The sequence below is a fragment of the Tympanuchus pallidicinctus genome, unplaced genomic scaffold (genome assembly GCF_026119805.1).
Source record: "Tympanuchus pallidicinctus isolate F22 unplaced genomic scaffold, pur_lepc_1.0 scaffold8, whole genome shotgun sequence".
Taxonomy (NCBI): domain Eukaryota; kingdom Metazoa; phylum Chordata; class Aves; order Galliformes; family Phasianidae; genus Tympanuchus; species Tympanuchus pallidicinctus.
In genome coordinates, this window is record NW_026294802.1 from 10,638,171 (window position 1) to 10,654,492 (window position 16,322).

Sequence of the window (16,322 nt, forward strand, 5' to 3'; positions counted from 1 at the left end):
TGGCTAATGCGTGCACTTCTCCAGCCGCACTTCTGTGCTCCGGTACCGGCGGGGACACGCCGAGTTCGGGCAGGACTCGGGGCTCGAGCACCGGCGCTGCCGAGCAGTGACACGGATCGGGGAAGCCAATGGCGCTGCGGTTTTTTTTTAGGTGTCAGCAACGTTCAGGTCACAAAAGTATGACCGAATGACGGCTTTTAGAGCTGCAGAAGCGATGCCTGCCATTCTGACAGCGCTTTGTAAGCGGTGTCGGCTGGCTGGGGAACGTGACAGGTTTCCAGTTGAGAAAGAATAACTATCCACGGGAGACCAGTGTGTCAGAGTCAAACAAGCACAGCAAGCCACCCTCTTTTTCCAGTAACATCATTTCTAAACGCACCGATGAGCTGCCAGCCACCCAGCCACCCCACCCCCCAAAAAGGGGAGCTCCTGCGTAAAACCGCGCTGCGCGGAGCCCCTCGGACCCGACCGGCGCTGCAAGGAACGCCAAGCGGCGGAACCCCGGGGCAGCCCCTCCGCCCGCCTCACTCACCACTCTGCCGGAGAACCGCTCGATGGCCCGCTTGACTTTGCCGTAGGTGCCTTTGCCCAAGGTCTCCTGCAGCTCGTAGCGATGCTTCAGGTTGTGCTTGTGGTGATGCCGTTTCACCCCCTGCTGCTTCCTCGGCCCCGCCGCCGCCGCCGCCGCTACCCCCGGGGACGCAGCCTCCCCGAGCGGCTCCTCCATGGCCGCTGCCGCCGCCTCTCCGCCGCCGGCCGGCGCGGAGCCGCAGGAGGAGCAGCGGGGCTGCGCGGGGCTGCTGCTGCAGCTGCCGCGGGCGGCCGCCTCGGCGCCCTCCATGCCCGGCGGCGGCGGGCGCTGGTGTGATCGCCCCGCCGGCCTCGCAGCCTCTGCCTCAGCCCCGCGCCCGCGCCGGCACCATGGGGCGCGGCGGGGCGGGGCGGCGGCGCCCCGACATCCCCTCCCCTTCCCCGCCGGCCCCTCCGCCCCGCCCGTGCCGGCCGCACCGCCCCCTCGGCGGAGAGAAGGCGGGGAGAGAGCCGTGTCCCCCCGCGCTGGGGGTAGAAGCTGCGTTGGCGGGGCCGAGGGTGCGCGGGAACTGCGCGGTGGGGCGTGGGCACCTGTGGAGCGGGTGTGCGGCCACGGGCTGTGCGGAGAGGCGAAGCCGTGCCAAATCTGGGTCTGGAAAGTGTATTTTTTTTTTCCAGAAAACACTTTAATTTTCCCCAGTAGCCGAACGGGCGACGGTTTCCTGTAGGGTTTCCATGTAACTGGAACGCACATGAAAAACATGGGCACGCCCAGCCCCTGCTTGGCAGGGCTCACATCGTCAGGGCTGCCAGGGAGGTTTGCCATATGGAGCCCACTGTGCCCCAGTGCTGCTGTGATCCCCATTCAGGCAGTGCAGCCTCACAAACACAAGCTGAGCAGGCTTTCACAACGATCTTTGGAAATCCTGAAATCATAGAATCACAAAACGGTTTGTGTTGGAAGGGACCTTTAAAGGCCATCTAATCTAGCTGTGCTGCAATTAATAGGGACACCCACAACGAGATCAGGGTGCTCAGAGCCCCTCCAGCCTGACCTTGGATTTCTCCAGGGTTTGGGCATCTACCGCCTGTCTGGGCAACCTGTGCCAGTGCCTCTCAGCACTTAGTGTAAAAGTCTTCCTTACATCCAGCCTGAATTTCCCCTTTTAGTTTGAAACCGTTTCCACTTGTCCTATCACAACAGACCCTGCTTAACAGTCTGTCCCTGTCTTTCTTACAGCCTCCCTGTCGATACTAAAGGCTCAGGCCTCCCCTAGAGCCTTCTCTTCTCTGGGCTGAACAACCCGAGCTTTCTCAGTCTGTCCTCATAGGAGAGGTGTTCCATCCCTTGATCACTTTAGTGGCCTCTGGATGCACTCCAACTGCGTCTCTCCCAGAGTGCTGAGGACTCCAGATCTGGACACAGTACTCCAGGCGAGGTCTCACAGCACAGAATAGAGGCAGGATCACCTCCCTTGTCCTGCTGTCTGCAAACTTCCCTTGATGCAGCCTAGGACATAGTTGGCTTTCTTGGCTGTGAGGGCACACTGCTGGCCCACATCCAGCTTCCCATCCATCAGTATCCCCATAAATGCCAAAATGCCCACCAATACCCTTATCTTGCCTCCCACACTTGATTCTAGATCATTGGGAGACAGGTTATCAGCTTGAGCCCCAGAGCCTGAAATGCAGCATCCCTCACAGAATGCACTGCAAACTGTCTGGTCCAAAGCAGAAAGAGCAAGAGAAGCCTGCTTCTCTGTTACCATACAGAAAGAGAGCCGTGTCCTCCTGCAGCCCCTTCCTTTACTTTAATCATGGAAAGGATGAAATCTTGTCAGAGAACTGGCAGCACAGAATGGTGCCTTTGTCTGCCACAAGGAGTGACAAACTGTCTTGGCGCATGTTCACCTCAACACAGCTTTACTTAAATAGATTAAATCTGACTCTCAATCTCACCAAGTGCCAAAGGTGCAGCAGTCTGTCCAGATGAAAGTCCTGCCTGGCTCCTGCAGCACCAAAGGCAGCTGGCTGTGCCCTGGGTGCCCCCCTGGGGCGGGAGGGAAGCGTGTCTGGCTGGGGTTGGCCTGGGAGCTCCCTCTAAGCTGAGCTTGGTGTAGCCTCCTGTGCAGCTCTTGGATAATCCCAGCTATTAAAATACATTTCATTATGTTGCATGCATGAGTATTGTTAATATTCCTGAGATTAGTCTCTTTTAACTACCTGGAGACCTACAGCACCAATTCCACAAGGAAGTCTGTCACAAGAATCGTTGGGGGCATACTGTGATTGATATAAGGCATAGTAAATAGCAGAAGCTCCAAAATGAAAAATGCCATTTTTATAATGGAATAAGCACAGTACTCTGTAGCATGCAAATGCCATGGTTCCTTTCAAATCTCCACACTCGTCAATGTGAAGCCAGAAGGCATTAAGCAAATTAAGTGTACAAATTAAAACTGGGCACAGGAGCATCTCTGTGCTCACATGAAATAATGGAAATGGAAAATAATGATAATTAGAGAAGTATACATAAGATGAAGTGTATCGCTTTTATGTGGAAATGTTTCCTTTTCAGTTGTAACATATTGTCACCTTTGTAATCTATATTGTCATTACAGGAATAAAAATCATGAGAGCAAATAGTCAAGCAGTGCCCTTTACAATATCTACAAGAATACCAAGAAGTAAAAACCACAGAAGAAATGAGAGGCAATGATAGAATGGAGGTGGACAGTCTTAAATATGGCTTTTTCAAGATATTTTGCATCACTCTAGCTGTTCCGTGTCACTGTAAGAAATGCAGTGTCTCCTCGTTTCTGCCGTGAACAGTTGGTGAGGATTTCAGTGCTCTGAGTTCGCAGGCACCACCAGGGGATTCTTCATTTCTGACATTGTTATTTTATGTAAATGTTTTTCTTTATTCACAGAAGGAATTATCCTCCCATTGAAACCAGTAGATCTCTGCTAACCAGCTTCAAAGGAAATAGGATTAGGCTTTAATTTGCAAAATAGCATTGCAGAATATGTTGTACCAAATCTGAACTGTATAAATGATCAGAATAACAACAATAAAACCATTGATTTCAGTGGGCTTATCTTCCTTAAGTCAGTGTGAATTGAAGAAAAATCTTAAGATGGCAACATGTCAGCAACATAAGTTTATCACAAAACTCAGTACGTTTTTAGGATTAATTTTTGCTGTGAACTTTCAAGCAGCACAATTTCTTTGGTATTTGACATAGAGACATCCTTGCCATTTAATATTTTCAAGCAAAGTGCAGCTTGTTGGATCAAGTTGAAGTGCTCAGCACTGTTCAGCCTTCAAATCTAAAGATTGCATAACTGCAAATATTTGGAAGATGCTGGCAGGCAAATCCAGAGGACATTCCCTCAACTGAACTTTCTCCTCTCTATGAGCTCACACTGATAGGAAGCTTTTTGGCCGGATGAAGTGAAAGCAAGCTAATGTGCTCCACTCAATGATAGGGATTATCCTGTAGAAGGAGATGCGCCTGGCATCCATCTGCTTCCTGCAGCAGGTATCTGCATATTATCTGCCCTGCCAGACCACATCCAATCCTTGAAATTGCGTGAGCTATGGAAATTACAGCAGTGACGCCAGTTCAGGATTAAGGCTGTAACGCTCATTTTCTCTGTACTGATTCCTGTAAACCTTTACCTTGACAAGCAGTCACCTTTTGAGGTGTAGCTCAACCAGGCAGTTGTATGTCCATGGAGCATATTCTAAAATTCCATTTAGAAGCCTTGACCTTTCTTCAGTGGATTTAACGAGGAATTTAGGCAATGACTATGTTATCATCTTTTCCTTCACACTCATTGCTTTTTTCTGCTAGTTGATGTGAAGCACAGAGGATACCAACCAGCTGGATTTACATCTCCAGGTTTGAAAATCATTTACATATTTACATATGCATGTATGTGCCTGCATGCTTATGTCACACACACATACAGAATTTTAATCCATTTCACATCTGCTTTTCCATACTCAGCCATTATGCACAGTTCCCAAAACCTTTGCAGTGCCTACATTGGGGCAGTCAGTGTGGCTGACCAACAGGGAGAAGGTATCCAAAATTCACCAGTGAGAAAACCAACATGTAGATGCTGAGGCCCAGTGTTTCTCCTACTGCAGCGTACAGGATTTCCAGAGAGATTAAGCACGTGCATTTCCTTTGTCTGCTTTCAAATTTCTTGTTTGGCTTAGGTACTCCTTCAGAAAATATTGATGGTGGTATAAGTGTTTATTGTGTTATTTATATATTACTTTTATTAAATAAATGATAAAGGCTTCCCTTCCACCCCCTGAACATAAATCCTTTCCAAATTAAAGTCCACTCACATCAGCAGGCTGTAAAAAGGAAGCCCAACATTACAGCTTTCAGCACCGTTGGCAGGAAGGTGGGCTGGGGGTTGCTGGCTTGCACATATCACCAATGAAAAGTGCAAAAAAAGAAGTGACAAAAGTCACTAAGTCACTCAACAGCATGCTGCCCTCCTCTCATCACTTCCCCTCCTTGCCCTTGGTTGCCTCCCTTCCGCCACAGCTGTTTTTTTGCCGATTCTTTGAGAAATAAGCTGGCTGCATCACCTCAACCATCAGCACATCAAGCCATGTGTGCACTGCTGGATCTCAGCTGGGGTCACTGTGCCCGCACCCTGACCTCGCATGTGGAACGACATCAGCATCTCTTATAGCACACAGATTCTCCAAAGGACCACCACAAGCAGTTGTCCCCCCAGCACCATTATCACAATGCCTCTGTCACCAACTTCCCCAGCGCAGCAGTGCGTGCGGTGAAGCGAGTAAACCATCTCAGCCTCGCTTGTTGGTATTGCAACCCCGAGCTCAGACCACAGCGGTGCCTGTGGGTTGTGGCGGAAAAGGGTGGAGGCGTGTGGCCAGGAGGCAGCTGAAGCGGTGAAAGGGGAAGCAGTAACCAAAATGCACCCGAGGCGCTCCCCAGCTTGGGGGCATCCTGCAACCGATCCCCAGCCCACGCCATAGGAGCCTTCACCCAGAGACATTTGTACAGGAACATAATGGAGAGCCATGAACTTTTGCCATTTTGACCTCTTCGTCCTGGATGACTCACGGATGAGATGGGGCAGATACATCCCTCCAGGACTTTGGGATTTCCTGCCCAGTCTGATCGCCACCCGGCAGATCCTACGAGAAGCGGCATTTTAGCTTCAGATGTGGCTTCTGTGTGGTGTTCTTTGCTTCTTGCCTGCGATGAGGAAAACCAAATGCATGTTTTGCACAAGATGTTTGTTCTGATATTGAGGTCTTGGGGGTCTGTGTCTGGATTGTAGATCTTCTCACGCTGTTCTTAGATGCACAAATAGTTTTTTTGGAAACACAAGGATAAGGCTATTCTAATAATGCGTGGAGTAAAAAAATATAGATTTCTTTTTGCCTTTCAAATATACATATACATTTTAGATTGAAGAAGCTTAAGCATAAGATGTTATGCTAAATGTAGCATCAATCAGTTTTTGGATGATAGCACCTTTGGATGCACTCATTCAAACAAGCTTTTCCAAAACTGGGATAATGACAGCAAATCCTGCCCTATTGCTGAAAATCAACTCCACAGCACCTAAAACATATTATCTGCTGTGGTATGGAGGACGCATACCATACCTTCAGAAAGAACAGCATCAGTTGATAACACATATCACTTTCCAGTTAATGTGTGTGCCTTCCCCAGGCAAAGCCTTTCTTCTTCCTTGGGATGTTTCAGATGGCAGCACAGAACTGCTCCCCTCACCACCATCTCCATGCTAGGAGCGTTGAGAAACCACCTCCCTGTCTTTTCATTCCTCAAAATTCCCACTGACATACTGGAATTCAGCACTAGGCCTGCATCATGGCTCCCCTTTGTAGCTGTGATTCTGTCCCTGTTTTTTTATTCACTGAAAATTATTTTGTTAAAGTTGAGACAATACTAAACTAGAAAATATACTCAGTACAGGGGCTGCCAGCTTCCTTTGGTTTTATTTTGTTTACTTTTCATTTGTCTGCAGCCACTTCCTGGCTTTGGAGAACAGTGTTGTCTATGACTTGTAAATAAAATTAGGTCAAATAATAAAAGCCATTAATGGCAGACTAATCATTTTATGGTAAGCAATTACAAAGATGAAAACAGAATATTACAACTTTAGGATGTATACCAATGATATAACATGATTTCCACAGGAAAAGACATACCCAGAAATCTGGGGCAGCAAAGCACAGAGCACAGTTAAATGGAAAATAATTCTGTTCGTGCATAGATGCACAAGGATCTAATATGATCTTCCATTAGATCTTTTTAAAAGCACATTCTCTTTGTCTGTTTTCTAGCAGAGAGAGCTCTTTAAATCAATAGCAAATTGGCTAAGTGACAAACATGATCAAAGACTTATTATGCATGAAAATTTCATTATGCTGACTAGGGAATTGCGAGGGGGAGGGTTTCATTGCTTCCTGCGCATCTTTTGTGCTTCTAAGGCAGCATAAAAGGAATAGCAAATGTCAAAATGGCAAACAGGGGGATGCCACCTTTCACGTCTTTGTGCCCAGGAGGGCAGCAGTGGCTCCAGCACCATCCCTACCACTGAGCCTACAGCAGGGCAGGCACAGGGCTGGGCTGGGCCTCAGGGCGGGGAAGAGCTGTGCTTGCTCTGCTGAGATGCCAGCAGTTTTTACATGGTGCTACCTCCTCCACTCTGCACCCTTCTCCAACACATCAGCTAGGGCACCGACAGGCACAGTGAACAACCCTAAGATGAGAGGTAACGGCTACAGTTCGTTTCAGATTAGGTATTGGGAAAAAATTCTTCTCAGAAAGCGTGGATGTGTTGGATCAGGCTGCCCAGGGAGGTGGTGGAGTCACTGCCCTGGAGGTGTTCCAGAACCGCGTGGATGTGGCACTGAGGGATGTGGTCAGTGGACATGGTGAGGGTGGATTGGTGGCTGGACCAGGTGATCTTAGAGATCTTTTCCAACCTTAATGATTCTGTGATTCTAAGACAACACAAGTCTTAGGAGAACTACAGGAGGAATCCTACAGGAAGAATCAAAGCAACATATGGATGCCACCAGCTCTCCTACATCAATTCAGAGCACATGACATTCTAGAAAATGCTGATAGAAGGGAAGAGCTACCTTCCCCAACACGTCTGTAGAGACTTGGAGAGATTCCTCTCTGTCCTCCATCAGCCATGGTGAAAACCTGGCCCAGTGCCTAAAAACACTTTTAAGCTTGTGTCTCCTTATCTCTCCTGCAGAACTGGAATACTCTTTCATGCCTCCCAAGAATTATACAAAAATAAATCTCCTCGGATCCGCAGAATGCTTTGCTGACATTAATTGTGTTATAAGAAAGAAACATTTATTTTTAATGGAATAGGACACTTATTTCTAAAGAACATTCTTAAAGGCCTGTTACCAAGATGAAAAAAGCATCCGATTTTAATAAGAGGAGCAATGTGACCTCTGCATACTTCCCATTGCTTTAGCAAGGCTGGATCCTTCTCACTTTACCTCAGCTTGCACTAATCTCTGTGAGGGCTCCACACACAGGAGGCTTTTCTGGCACTGAAGCCTACAAAGATTTTGTACACCACTTCGACTGCTTGAAATCAACAGATGCTTCCGCAAAACCTCTGGAAATGATGGACCTTCTCCCTGCACATTCATCCCCCATCAGCATGATGACACCTGAATTCTACCTGCCTCTGCTCCCTTCTCACTGTGGGCAGATGAGTCAGCTTTGCTTTAGGCTTTCCCCCTTAGGACCTGGATTGGAAGCTTCAGAACTCGCTGCTTCAGGGCCTCTCATCAGCCTCCTGCCATTGTTTGAAGGAAGATTGTTACCTTTCATCCCCTCGTGCCAGCTGACACCCACAGGGTGCGACAGGATATTCCAGAGAACAGGGGTTGTTTGTGACCATCTCCTACTGACTTTGTGCCAAGCAAAGGTGCATCCCTTGTTCCGAGAGCTCTTTTTGCTTGTGCAATCCAAAAGCTTTCTGTGAGCAATGCTGCCAAAGAAAAATAAACACTGGTTCTGGATCATCAGGGAAAGCAAGCAAACGGTGGCATGGAACACGTTCATGTTCAGATGGGACAGTTCTCCTGCGGTGCCCCTGCGATATTCAGCCCCAATGGCAATGTGTAGATCAAATACCTGACAGTGAGATTATTTAAACTAGCATTTAATAGAGAAATGAGATAGCTAGATTTCTAAAATTTCAACTTGAACAATGCAAAGGCGATACTTGTACTGGAGATGTGAAGGGGAAAAGGGTGTTTCTCATCACCACTTTATCTAACGATAGATGTCTCTGGATAGCGTTCGTTGCGAGAGAAGAAACCTGCTTTGCTCTAGAAAGCGGAGCATCCCTTTCTGTAGCACCACCCAGTGGCTGTAGAAAAATGCGTCTGCAAAACAGAATCACCCAGCAGTGCTACCCAGCAACACTTTTCAACTACTTTTTAGCGGTAAATACAATTTTTGGCATGCAAACTTGGGCGTAAGTTGGGCTTAGCATCACTGAAGCCAGACAGAGTGTGGGTGAGGATAGTATTAGGCATACTGCACTCAAAGCAGTCATGAAGAGACTGATCAAATCTGAATGCTTATGTGTTGGTATTGTGGCTGCACTTTTGGGAACGCAGCGGAGGACCCATCATTCCTGATGGCAGACAGATACTGTCAAAAACACACATTTTTGCAGGAAAGGTAAAGCTCAAAGCAGCTTTTTCAATCTGAGGCAAAGCTTTAGAGTCACATTTTAAGATCAGCAGCTGCCAGAGGTGCTCTGGTGGAACACAACCTCCAGTGTTTGAAGATACTGCAGAAGTCTAATGCACATATATTTACTTGAAGCTACAACAGAAGCAGACCATTGCAAGCAAGCTCGTGAGAGCAAAATAGGATTTTCAGAGGAGGAGATTATGCATGACTGCCACAGTGCTTGGTGGGAGCAGTGGGTATGCAGGACTGCTCAAAAGAAGGCTACACTGACCACGAGGGAAAGGAGTCAAAATACACAGCAGTGTCTGATTTCCAAGAGATTGCTGTAATCAATAAAAACTGCATGTGTATGTGCAGGTGTGAGTCTATGTTAGAGCCAGCAGCAGCAAACATGTATATGAGTGTGTGTATAAATAATACCTCCGTGTACATATGTGTGATTGTATTGCTTAAGTGGCCACATAAGAAATCCTGTCAGCATTAAACATCCTTTTATGCTTGCTTTGATGCCTGAGGGTCTGCAAACCATCCCCAAGCTGAAGGTGACAAGGAGCTGAAATATTGCTCACTGATAGCTCCAAATGCAATCATGGCAGAGCGCGTCACTGTGCTCAAGCCGACGTCAAGCTGCCTGCTGTAATACAAAGCCATGCAGTCCATTGTAGTCCCAGCCATCTGCGTGTGTGCTATATTTAAAATGGAAAAAGGCCTCTGGGGAAAATGAACCAAATTCACCATGGGTACAAACAGGCAGGGCGCCTTTGAGGTCTGTGAAATGCATTTGCGTACGCCAGCAATTTCATCCAGGGGCTTTGTTCTTTGTGAGACCTTGTTGCTCTCTGTGCCTATGCTAGTGTAACCCCACTCACTTTGGTAGAAATAATATTAATTTATGCCAGTGTAAGTCACAGGGAATTTTTATTTTTCTTTTTAAAACACAGGTGCAAGATAACAACATCCATAGCTGGTTTCTTTTTCTGCTTTGTTCTAATTTTTCTGGAGGTGCAGTTTCTCTGATTTTCTACATTTACTTATATATTATAGTTCAGCCCAACAAGAAAGCAGGTGGGCCCTCAGCCCTCACCTGACACCTGCTCTGTAGCAGAGATGTTTATTCCCATTGCACAGACCATCAGTGGTGTTAGGGATTGCCATGTTCTCTTCACAGGCATTGTGCTCCCTCAGCCACCACCATGGGCTGCATCCTTCAGTCGTTCATCAGTGCTGCTTGCTAACTGCCCAAAGACTGGAGGCAGAGGGGTCATGCACATAGGGTGTTCCTTTTCTTCCTTGTGAGTTGTTCAGACAGCCTAATTTTCCCCAAGGAAGTAGCTTGCCGTTGGTAGCCCAGGCTGCATCAATAAGATCAGGTAGGAAATGAGAGCGTGCAAAATAGCAGGTGCACTGTGGAGCATCAGAGCCAATCAAAGGAATGAATATTTAGTGGTCTGGAGAGCAGACCAGAAGGAAGATAGCCTTAGCCGCCCTGTGATGCAGCCAGCAAGAAGCATACATGTGTCTCTGCCCCTTTTACTGTTGGACTCGGCCTTGCTGGACCCAGCTTTGCATTGAATTCCACCAAAAACAATTTTCCATTTTTTTAAGTTTTGCATTCCTGAAAACCATTGCCAGAACAGGTAACACCATTTCAACTGGTAGCTTTAGGGAGTCTTCTAAAAGAGGCCACAGCAGAAGAGGCTACATAATAACCATACCCAGGACATGGTAGGGAAGTCCCCACTGTCTTCCTTGGATAGATGTCTCCCCACTGTCTGATGCTGTTTTCCCACTGTCCCCAGCATTGCCCCCTCTTTGGCTGTCAGACGAGGCCCTGCGTTGAAGACACCCATACGGAAGATCAGGGCCCAACTTTGGAGGTGGTGCCAGGGCCAGCATCGATCCATCACTCTGCTCCACTGGGCAGTCTGAGGGCAGAGCCAGAGGACTTGGCTTGGATTTACATGGCCAGAATCTGGCACCAAGTTTAAAGGAGAAAAAATGAAGATTTGCACTGAAAAGGAGCAGTGGCAAGTAGCATATATAGGCTATATAGTCCCAAGTTTTGAAAGGAAAAGAAACATAAAGCTAATGGAAAATCTTTATGGCTACTGAATGCATTTTATTTCTGAATGCCCTGTGGAACCAATGAGTTCCTCATCTTATAAAAACAGACTCAAAAAGTGCTAGTGTGAAGACTTTTTGCCTCATATTAAGGAGACTAATGGGAAGTTTATGGGCAGTGAAACTCAAAAGAGAAAGATTCATAGAAGCAAAGCTCAGCCCCACTGGATTAGAGATCCTCTGGAGCAGAAAAACCATTGGCCAAGGGGATTTAAATCTACACCTCAAAAGCCTCACATGCCCGGTCATCCTTTATATTAGCACTAGATGGTCTCTTGCTGGTAGCTTGACTCAGTGAGTGGCTGCTCCTTCCACTCTCAGCATCCAATTCATTTCTTCAAGAGGCACAAAGAACCTGGTTAACAGCAGCCTGTCTCTCCATGCATCACTGGGACAGCAAATGGGAAACTCTGCCCAGCTTGAGAATGCTACAGGATTTAGGGCAGCAGCAGACAGCAGATCAGTCAACCTGGAGATAGGCACTACCAGATTTATTCTGCATAACACGTGAAGTAAGGCATATTCTCGACGGATTATGGATTTATTTTTTTTATGACTTTAGAATACATTCACACACTGCCAGGGTGATGAGGAAGGGCTCTCACATCTCCACAGATGAAACTGTTGCACTGGGGACTTCAGTACAACAACCTATCCTAGGGACACTCAGCACAACATCCCATCCTAAGGACACTGTTCTCCTCTTTTGCACAGGGGCAAACAGGCACTGCTGCAGCTGTGCACCCAGCTGCTCCAGATGTGCTTGTGTGGCCTCCCACACAGCTCCTTGCTCTTGTTGTTTTACATCTTTAGACCATCATAACAAAGTGCTGTTTTCCTCTTGTTAACAGGTATGGATGGGGTAACAAATCTGCTTAGTTTTGTCCTTGAAAAGAGTGAATTGAGTGAACTGCCTTGAAGTGCAGCATTTGCAATAAATACACCCAAAGAAAGGAGCAGAAGGAGGCACGGAATGAACAGATAGACCTTATACTTCCTTACTAGGTGCTCAGTACAACAGCATAAGATTCCCTACAACATCAAGACTCACTAGTTGTACTGAATAAACTTAGTGGTAGAAGCCAATGTCTGCCAACACACCCAACCCTTTTCTTTGTTAGCTGCAAAAGAGACTCAAAATGCAGCCAGCAAAATGTGCTTATGGTGACTAAGACCAAAAGGCACAAAAAGAATTTCAGCTGTACTTTAAATGCTGCCGTTAGTTTTGAAGACAAGCTAACTGCTGGCCTTGAGTCTCTCACTGCTCTCCGGGGTTTTCCCCAGGAGTTTCCCTTCACTGCAACTTTCTCTGCTTTATTTACTGAAGATAATGTGGAAAGAGGATTTCTCCTGCAGTAAAATCATTTCAGCAGGTGAATTAGTGAGGAATTCTCAGGACTTAAATGCAGGGAAACATATAACCAGCAGGCTGGAGCAGAGGGAGGTGTAAGGGGTGAACCTCAAGAAAAAAGAAAGGGAGTGGTCCGGTGGCAGTGACTGATGGACAGCCTGTGTCCAAAGCTCCAGGCTGCATCTCACATATCATCTATTGAGATGAGTTCCTCATCTGCAGTGGGGAATTCCTCTTTCCAGTGAGGCCTGAATATCAAAGCCACCCCTACGATGCTAGCAAAGCACTGCACATGTGTCTTGTCATTAGAGGGTACAGCCTTCAGAGGGGTGCAGGCCCTGTGAATTGAGGTGTTGGGAGGGACCTCTGGAGATCATCCAGTCCAGGCCCAGGCTAAAGCAGGTTCCCTACAGTAGGTTCCACAGGAAAGTGTCCAGGCAGGTTTTGAATTTCTCCATAGAAGGACACTCCATCACTTCTCCAGGCAGCCTGTTCCACTCTGTCACCCTCACAGTAAAAAAGTTCTTCCTCATGTGTCTATGGAGCTTTGTGTTCCAGTCTGTGTCCTTTGCCCTGTGCTCTGTCACTGGGCACCACTGAAAAGAGCCTGGCCCCATGCTCCTGACTCATTCCCATGAGATATTTACAAGCACTGATGAGATGCCCCCTCAGCCTTCTCCTGGCCGAGTAGTCCCACGACTCTTAGCCATTCCTCATAAGGGAGGTGCTCCAGGCCCCTCACCATCTAAGTGGCCCTCCATAGGGTTCTCTCTAGAAGTTCCCTTTCTTAAACCCAGACCTGAACACAGCACTCCAGATGTGGCCCCTGTGCCTGTGCAGGGCAGAGGAGAGCAAGAGGATCACTCCCCTCGATCTGATAGCCACTTGCTGGCTTATGAGCAACCTATTGCCCACCAGGACACCCAGTTCCTTCTCTGTAGATCTTGGATGTGTCCTATTGCTCTTCAGGATCAGGGTAATTTTTTGTTACTGTGAGATGAGAGTACTTGAGAAGAGCAATAAGCAATGCTCAAAAAAGGCTTTTTAACAGTTGTGCTTCTCTTTAAATACTTTCATTAATAGGGGTTTAGCCCTGTACCATTATTTGAAACAGCAGCTCTGTTATTGAATTAATTTCATAGGTAAAGTGATAAACTATATCTGTTCTAATGACTGCTAAATAGAAAGCCTACAGAAAAGCTTTATGTAGGCAAATAAAGGCAAACTAGGATCTAAACAAAAGCTAATGCAATGAGACTCTTGGGTAGAGGAAGCTTTTTCTGCAAGTTTAATGCTTGGATACTACTCCACATCCGTAAGAGCTGCACTACCCAGACATGCTCAGCAGGCAGTCAGCACTTGTGCTTCAAGGCCCAGGGACCATAGGCATAGCTGCAACACGCATATTTCTCTTCCAGAACTATTTGCAGAACTTCTACTAAAACAGCAAGGTTATATACGAGTAGTGATTCTGCAAACTGGATGAATAGATAAATGAAACCTAAAAGCAAACCTCCTGCCAATCCTCAGTGATTTCTGTGATGGACTTTGTGTGTGGACTTTGGTGAATAAGGACTGATTCCTGAAAGTTCGAACACAAGATTTCTCTTGCTGTGTAATGCAGCTGCCCAGCATTTCATTGCAACACTTGTCCTTGATCCTTGCATATGTCCTGAACCAAAAACTACTTTTGAGGATGATATTTATGAAATAATACTGGAGTTCCACTATCTAATGTCAACTGTATTTTTAAGTACGCCCTGTCCATACTGAGAGGTGGACTGAAGAAACAGAAGACTTTTTATTCTGGAAAAAAAGTTAGAAACTAATAAGAAAGCTCCCCAAACACTGGAAAATATGTAGTGGGGCTGGAGGCTGTAAAGCAGGTATCCATCCTATTCAGCCCTTGCAAATTTTGCTTTGTCACTGAATTCTTCACCTTTCTCTGTCCACTTCATAGAATCATGGAATCATTAAAGTTGGAAAAGACCTCTAAGATCACCTAGTGCAAATGCCAGCCCATGCCCACCATGCCCACTAACCACATCCCTCAGTCCCACATCCACGTGGTTTCGGAACACCTCCAGGGATGATGACTCCACCACTTCCCTGGGCAGTCTATGCCACCAGTCTTTCTGAAAATAATTTTTTCACAATATCCTGCGCCTCCAGAAAGTATGCAAACCAACAGAGAACAATTCCTCAATGTCCATGGGCCTTGGGTCGTGTTGCATGAGAGGTAAGACCCCAAAAAGTCAGGGAAGGGAGAGAACGGTAGTCTTCATCTTGAAGGCTTCAAGATACTTTATCCTTGCCTTGAGCAGAGGAGGCTGCCCTGCACCCAAATGGGCTGTGAGCTGTCAGGCTGCTACAGCTGCTGTGGCTGCAAACACCCAATGGCTGAGGGTTGAAGAGGTCAGGGCTTTCTCCAGTCCTGCTACCACTCTGCCTGCAGTCACTGAAAGGCTGCAACATACTTCTGAGATGCTGTAATGCTGCTTGAGCACTGAATGCATTCAAGTACAGGGGAATTTTTTGAGGGTCTAGGAGGTTATTATCACCTCAGTTAAGGGTCACCTCTCTCTAAGGATTCAGACTCCAGCAAATGTTATGAAAATGTCCCTTCATCAATCTCATGTTCATGAAAGCTTAGTAAGGACTATCTGTACAACTATCTCCTTCCTGAATGGAAAAGCTGTTCTTCCTCTTGCACATCTTATTTTTAAATGTTAAGCACATTAGACAACACTGAGTTTATTTTCTTTCTCAGAAACCATCCCGAGAATGTACAACACTTAATGAAATCGCTAAGAACAAAACCATCTTCAGACCTGAATATATGATGTTAGAAATCTGGAATGAGGATGAGACTAAGACGATCATAGCAGGGTGCTTGAAGTCCACATTTAATCCTACAAAATATGCCACTAAGAGAGTAGTTTGGTGCCCAGAGCATTCCAGCAGACAGGTGCCCCTAAATAAGCCTTCTCAACCAGGGCTGTTGGGAGAGGGCTGAACCCTCTGGGGTGGGAGTAACAATAGCTCCATTCATTTGGGGCAATACCTGTGATGCCTCAGTGTCACTTTTGTTCCTAGTAATGGGATCTCTGAACTCACAGCTGAATGGTGCCAGTGTAACATGCTCTGCTCACAGCTCCAGGCAGCTGGTGAGATATTGGTACAGGCTTCCCAGGGAGGTGGTGGAGTCACCATCCCTGGAGGTACCATCCAGAACCGTATGGATGTGGCACTGAGGGATGGACATGGTTAGTGGGCATGGTGGGGATAGACAAACGGACTACACGGTCTTAGAGGTCTTTTCTAACCTTAATGATTCTGTGATTCTGTGAAACAACAGTGCAGGAAAGGCTCACTCTCAGTGAGTTATTTACTCTGGAGTATAATAATGAGCATTGGACCATCTCTATTGCTTATATTTGCAATCTTTTGAACACAAATAGTTAGTAAATGTGCCCTGGGGCCCAGTCTGCTTCCCTAATAGCATAAACCATATTTGTTTAAACCATAAATCATAGAAATCTGTATTCCAC

At 46.8% G+C, this 16,322-nt stretch overlaps 1 protein-coding gene across 1 annotated transcript in view; it reads right to left on the reverse strand.

Annotated features, from left to right (window-relative positions):
* Positions 1-856, reverse strand: part of NUAK1 (NUAK family kinase 1) — a 47,279-nt gene extending 46,423 nt beyond the window's left edge. The window contains exon 1 of the mRNA XM_052668594.1: positions 533-856. Coding sequence (XP_052524554.1) covers positions 533-841 — 309 coding nt within the window. The 5' untranslated portion in view covers positions 842-856. The remainder of the gene's footprint in view (positions 1-532) is intronic.
* Positions 857-16,322: the final 15,466 nt, after the last annotated feature.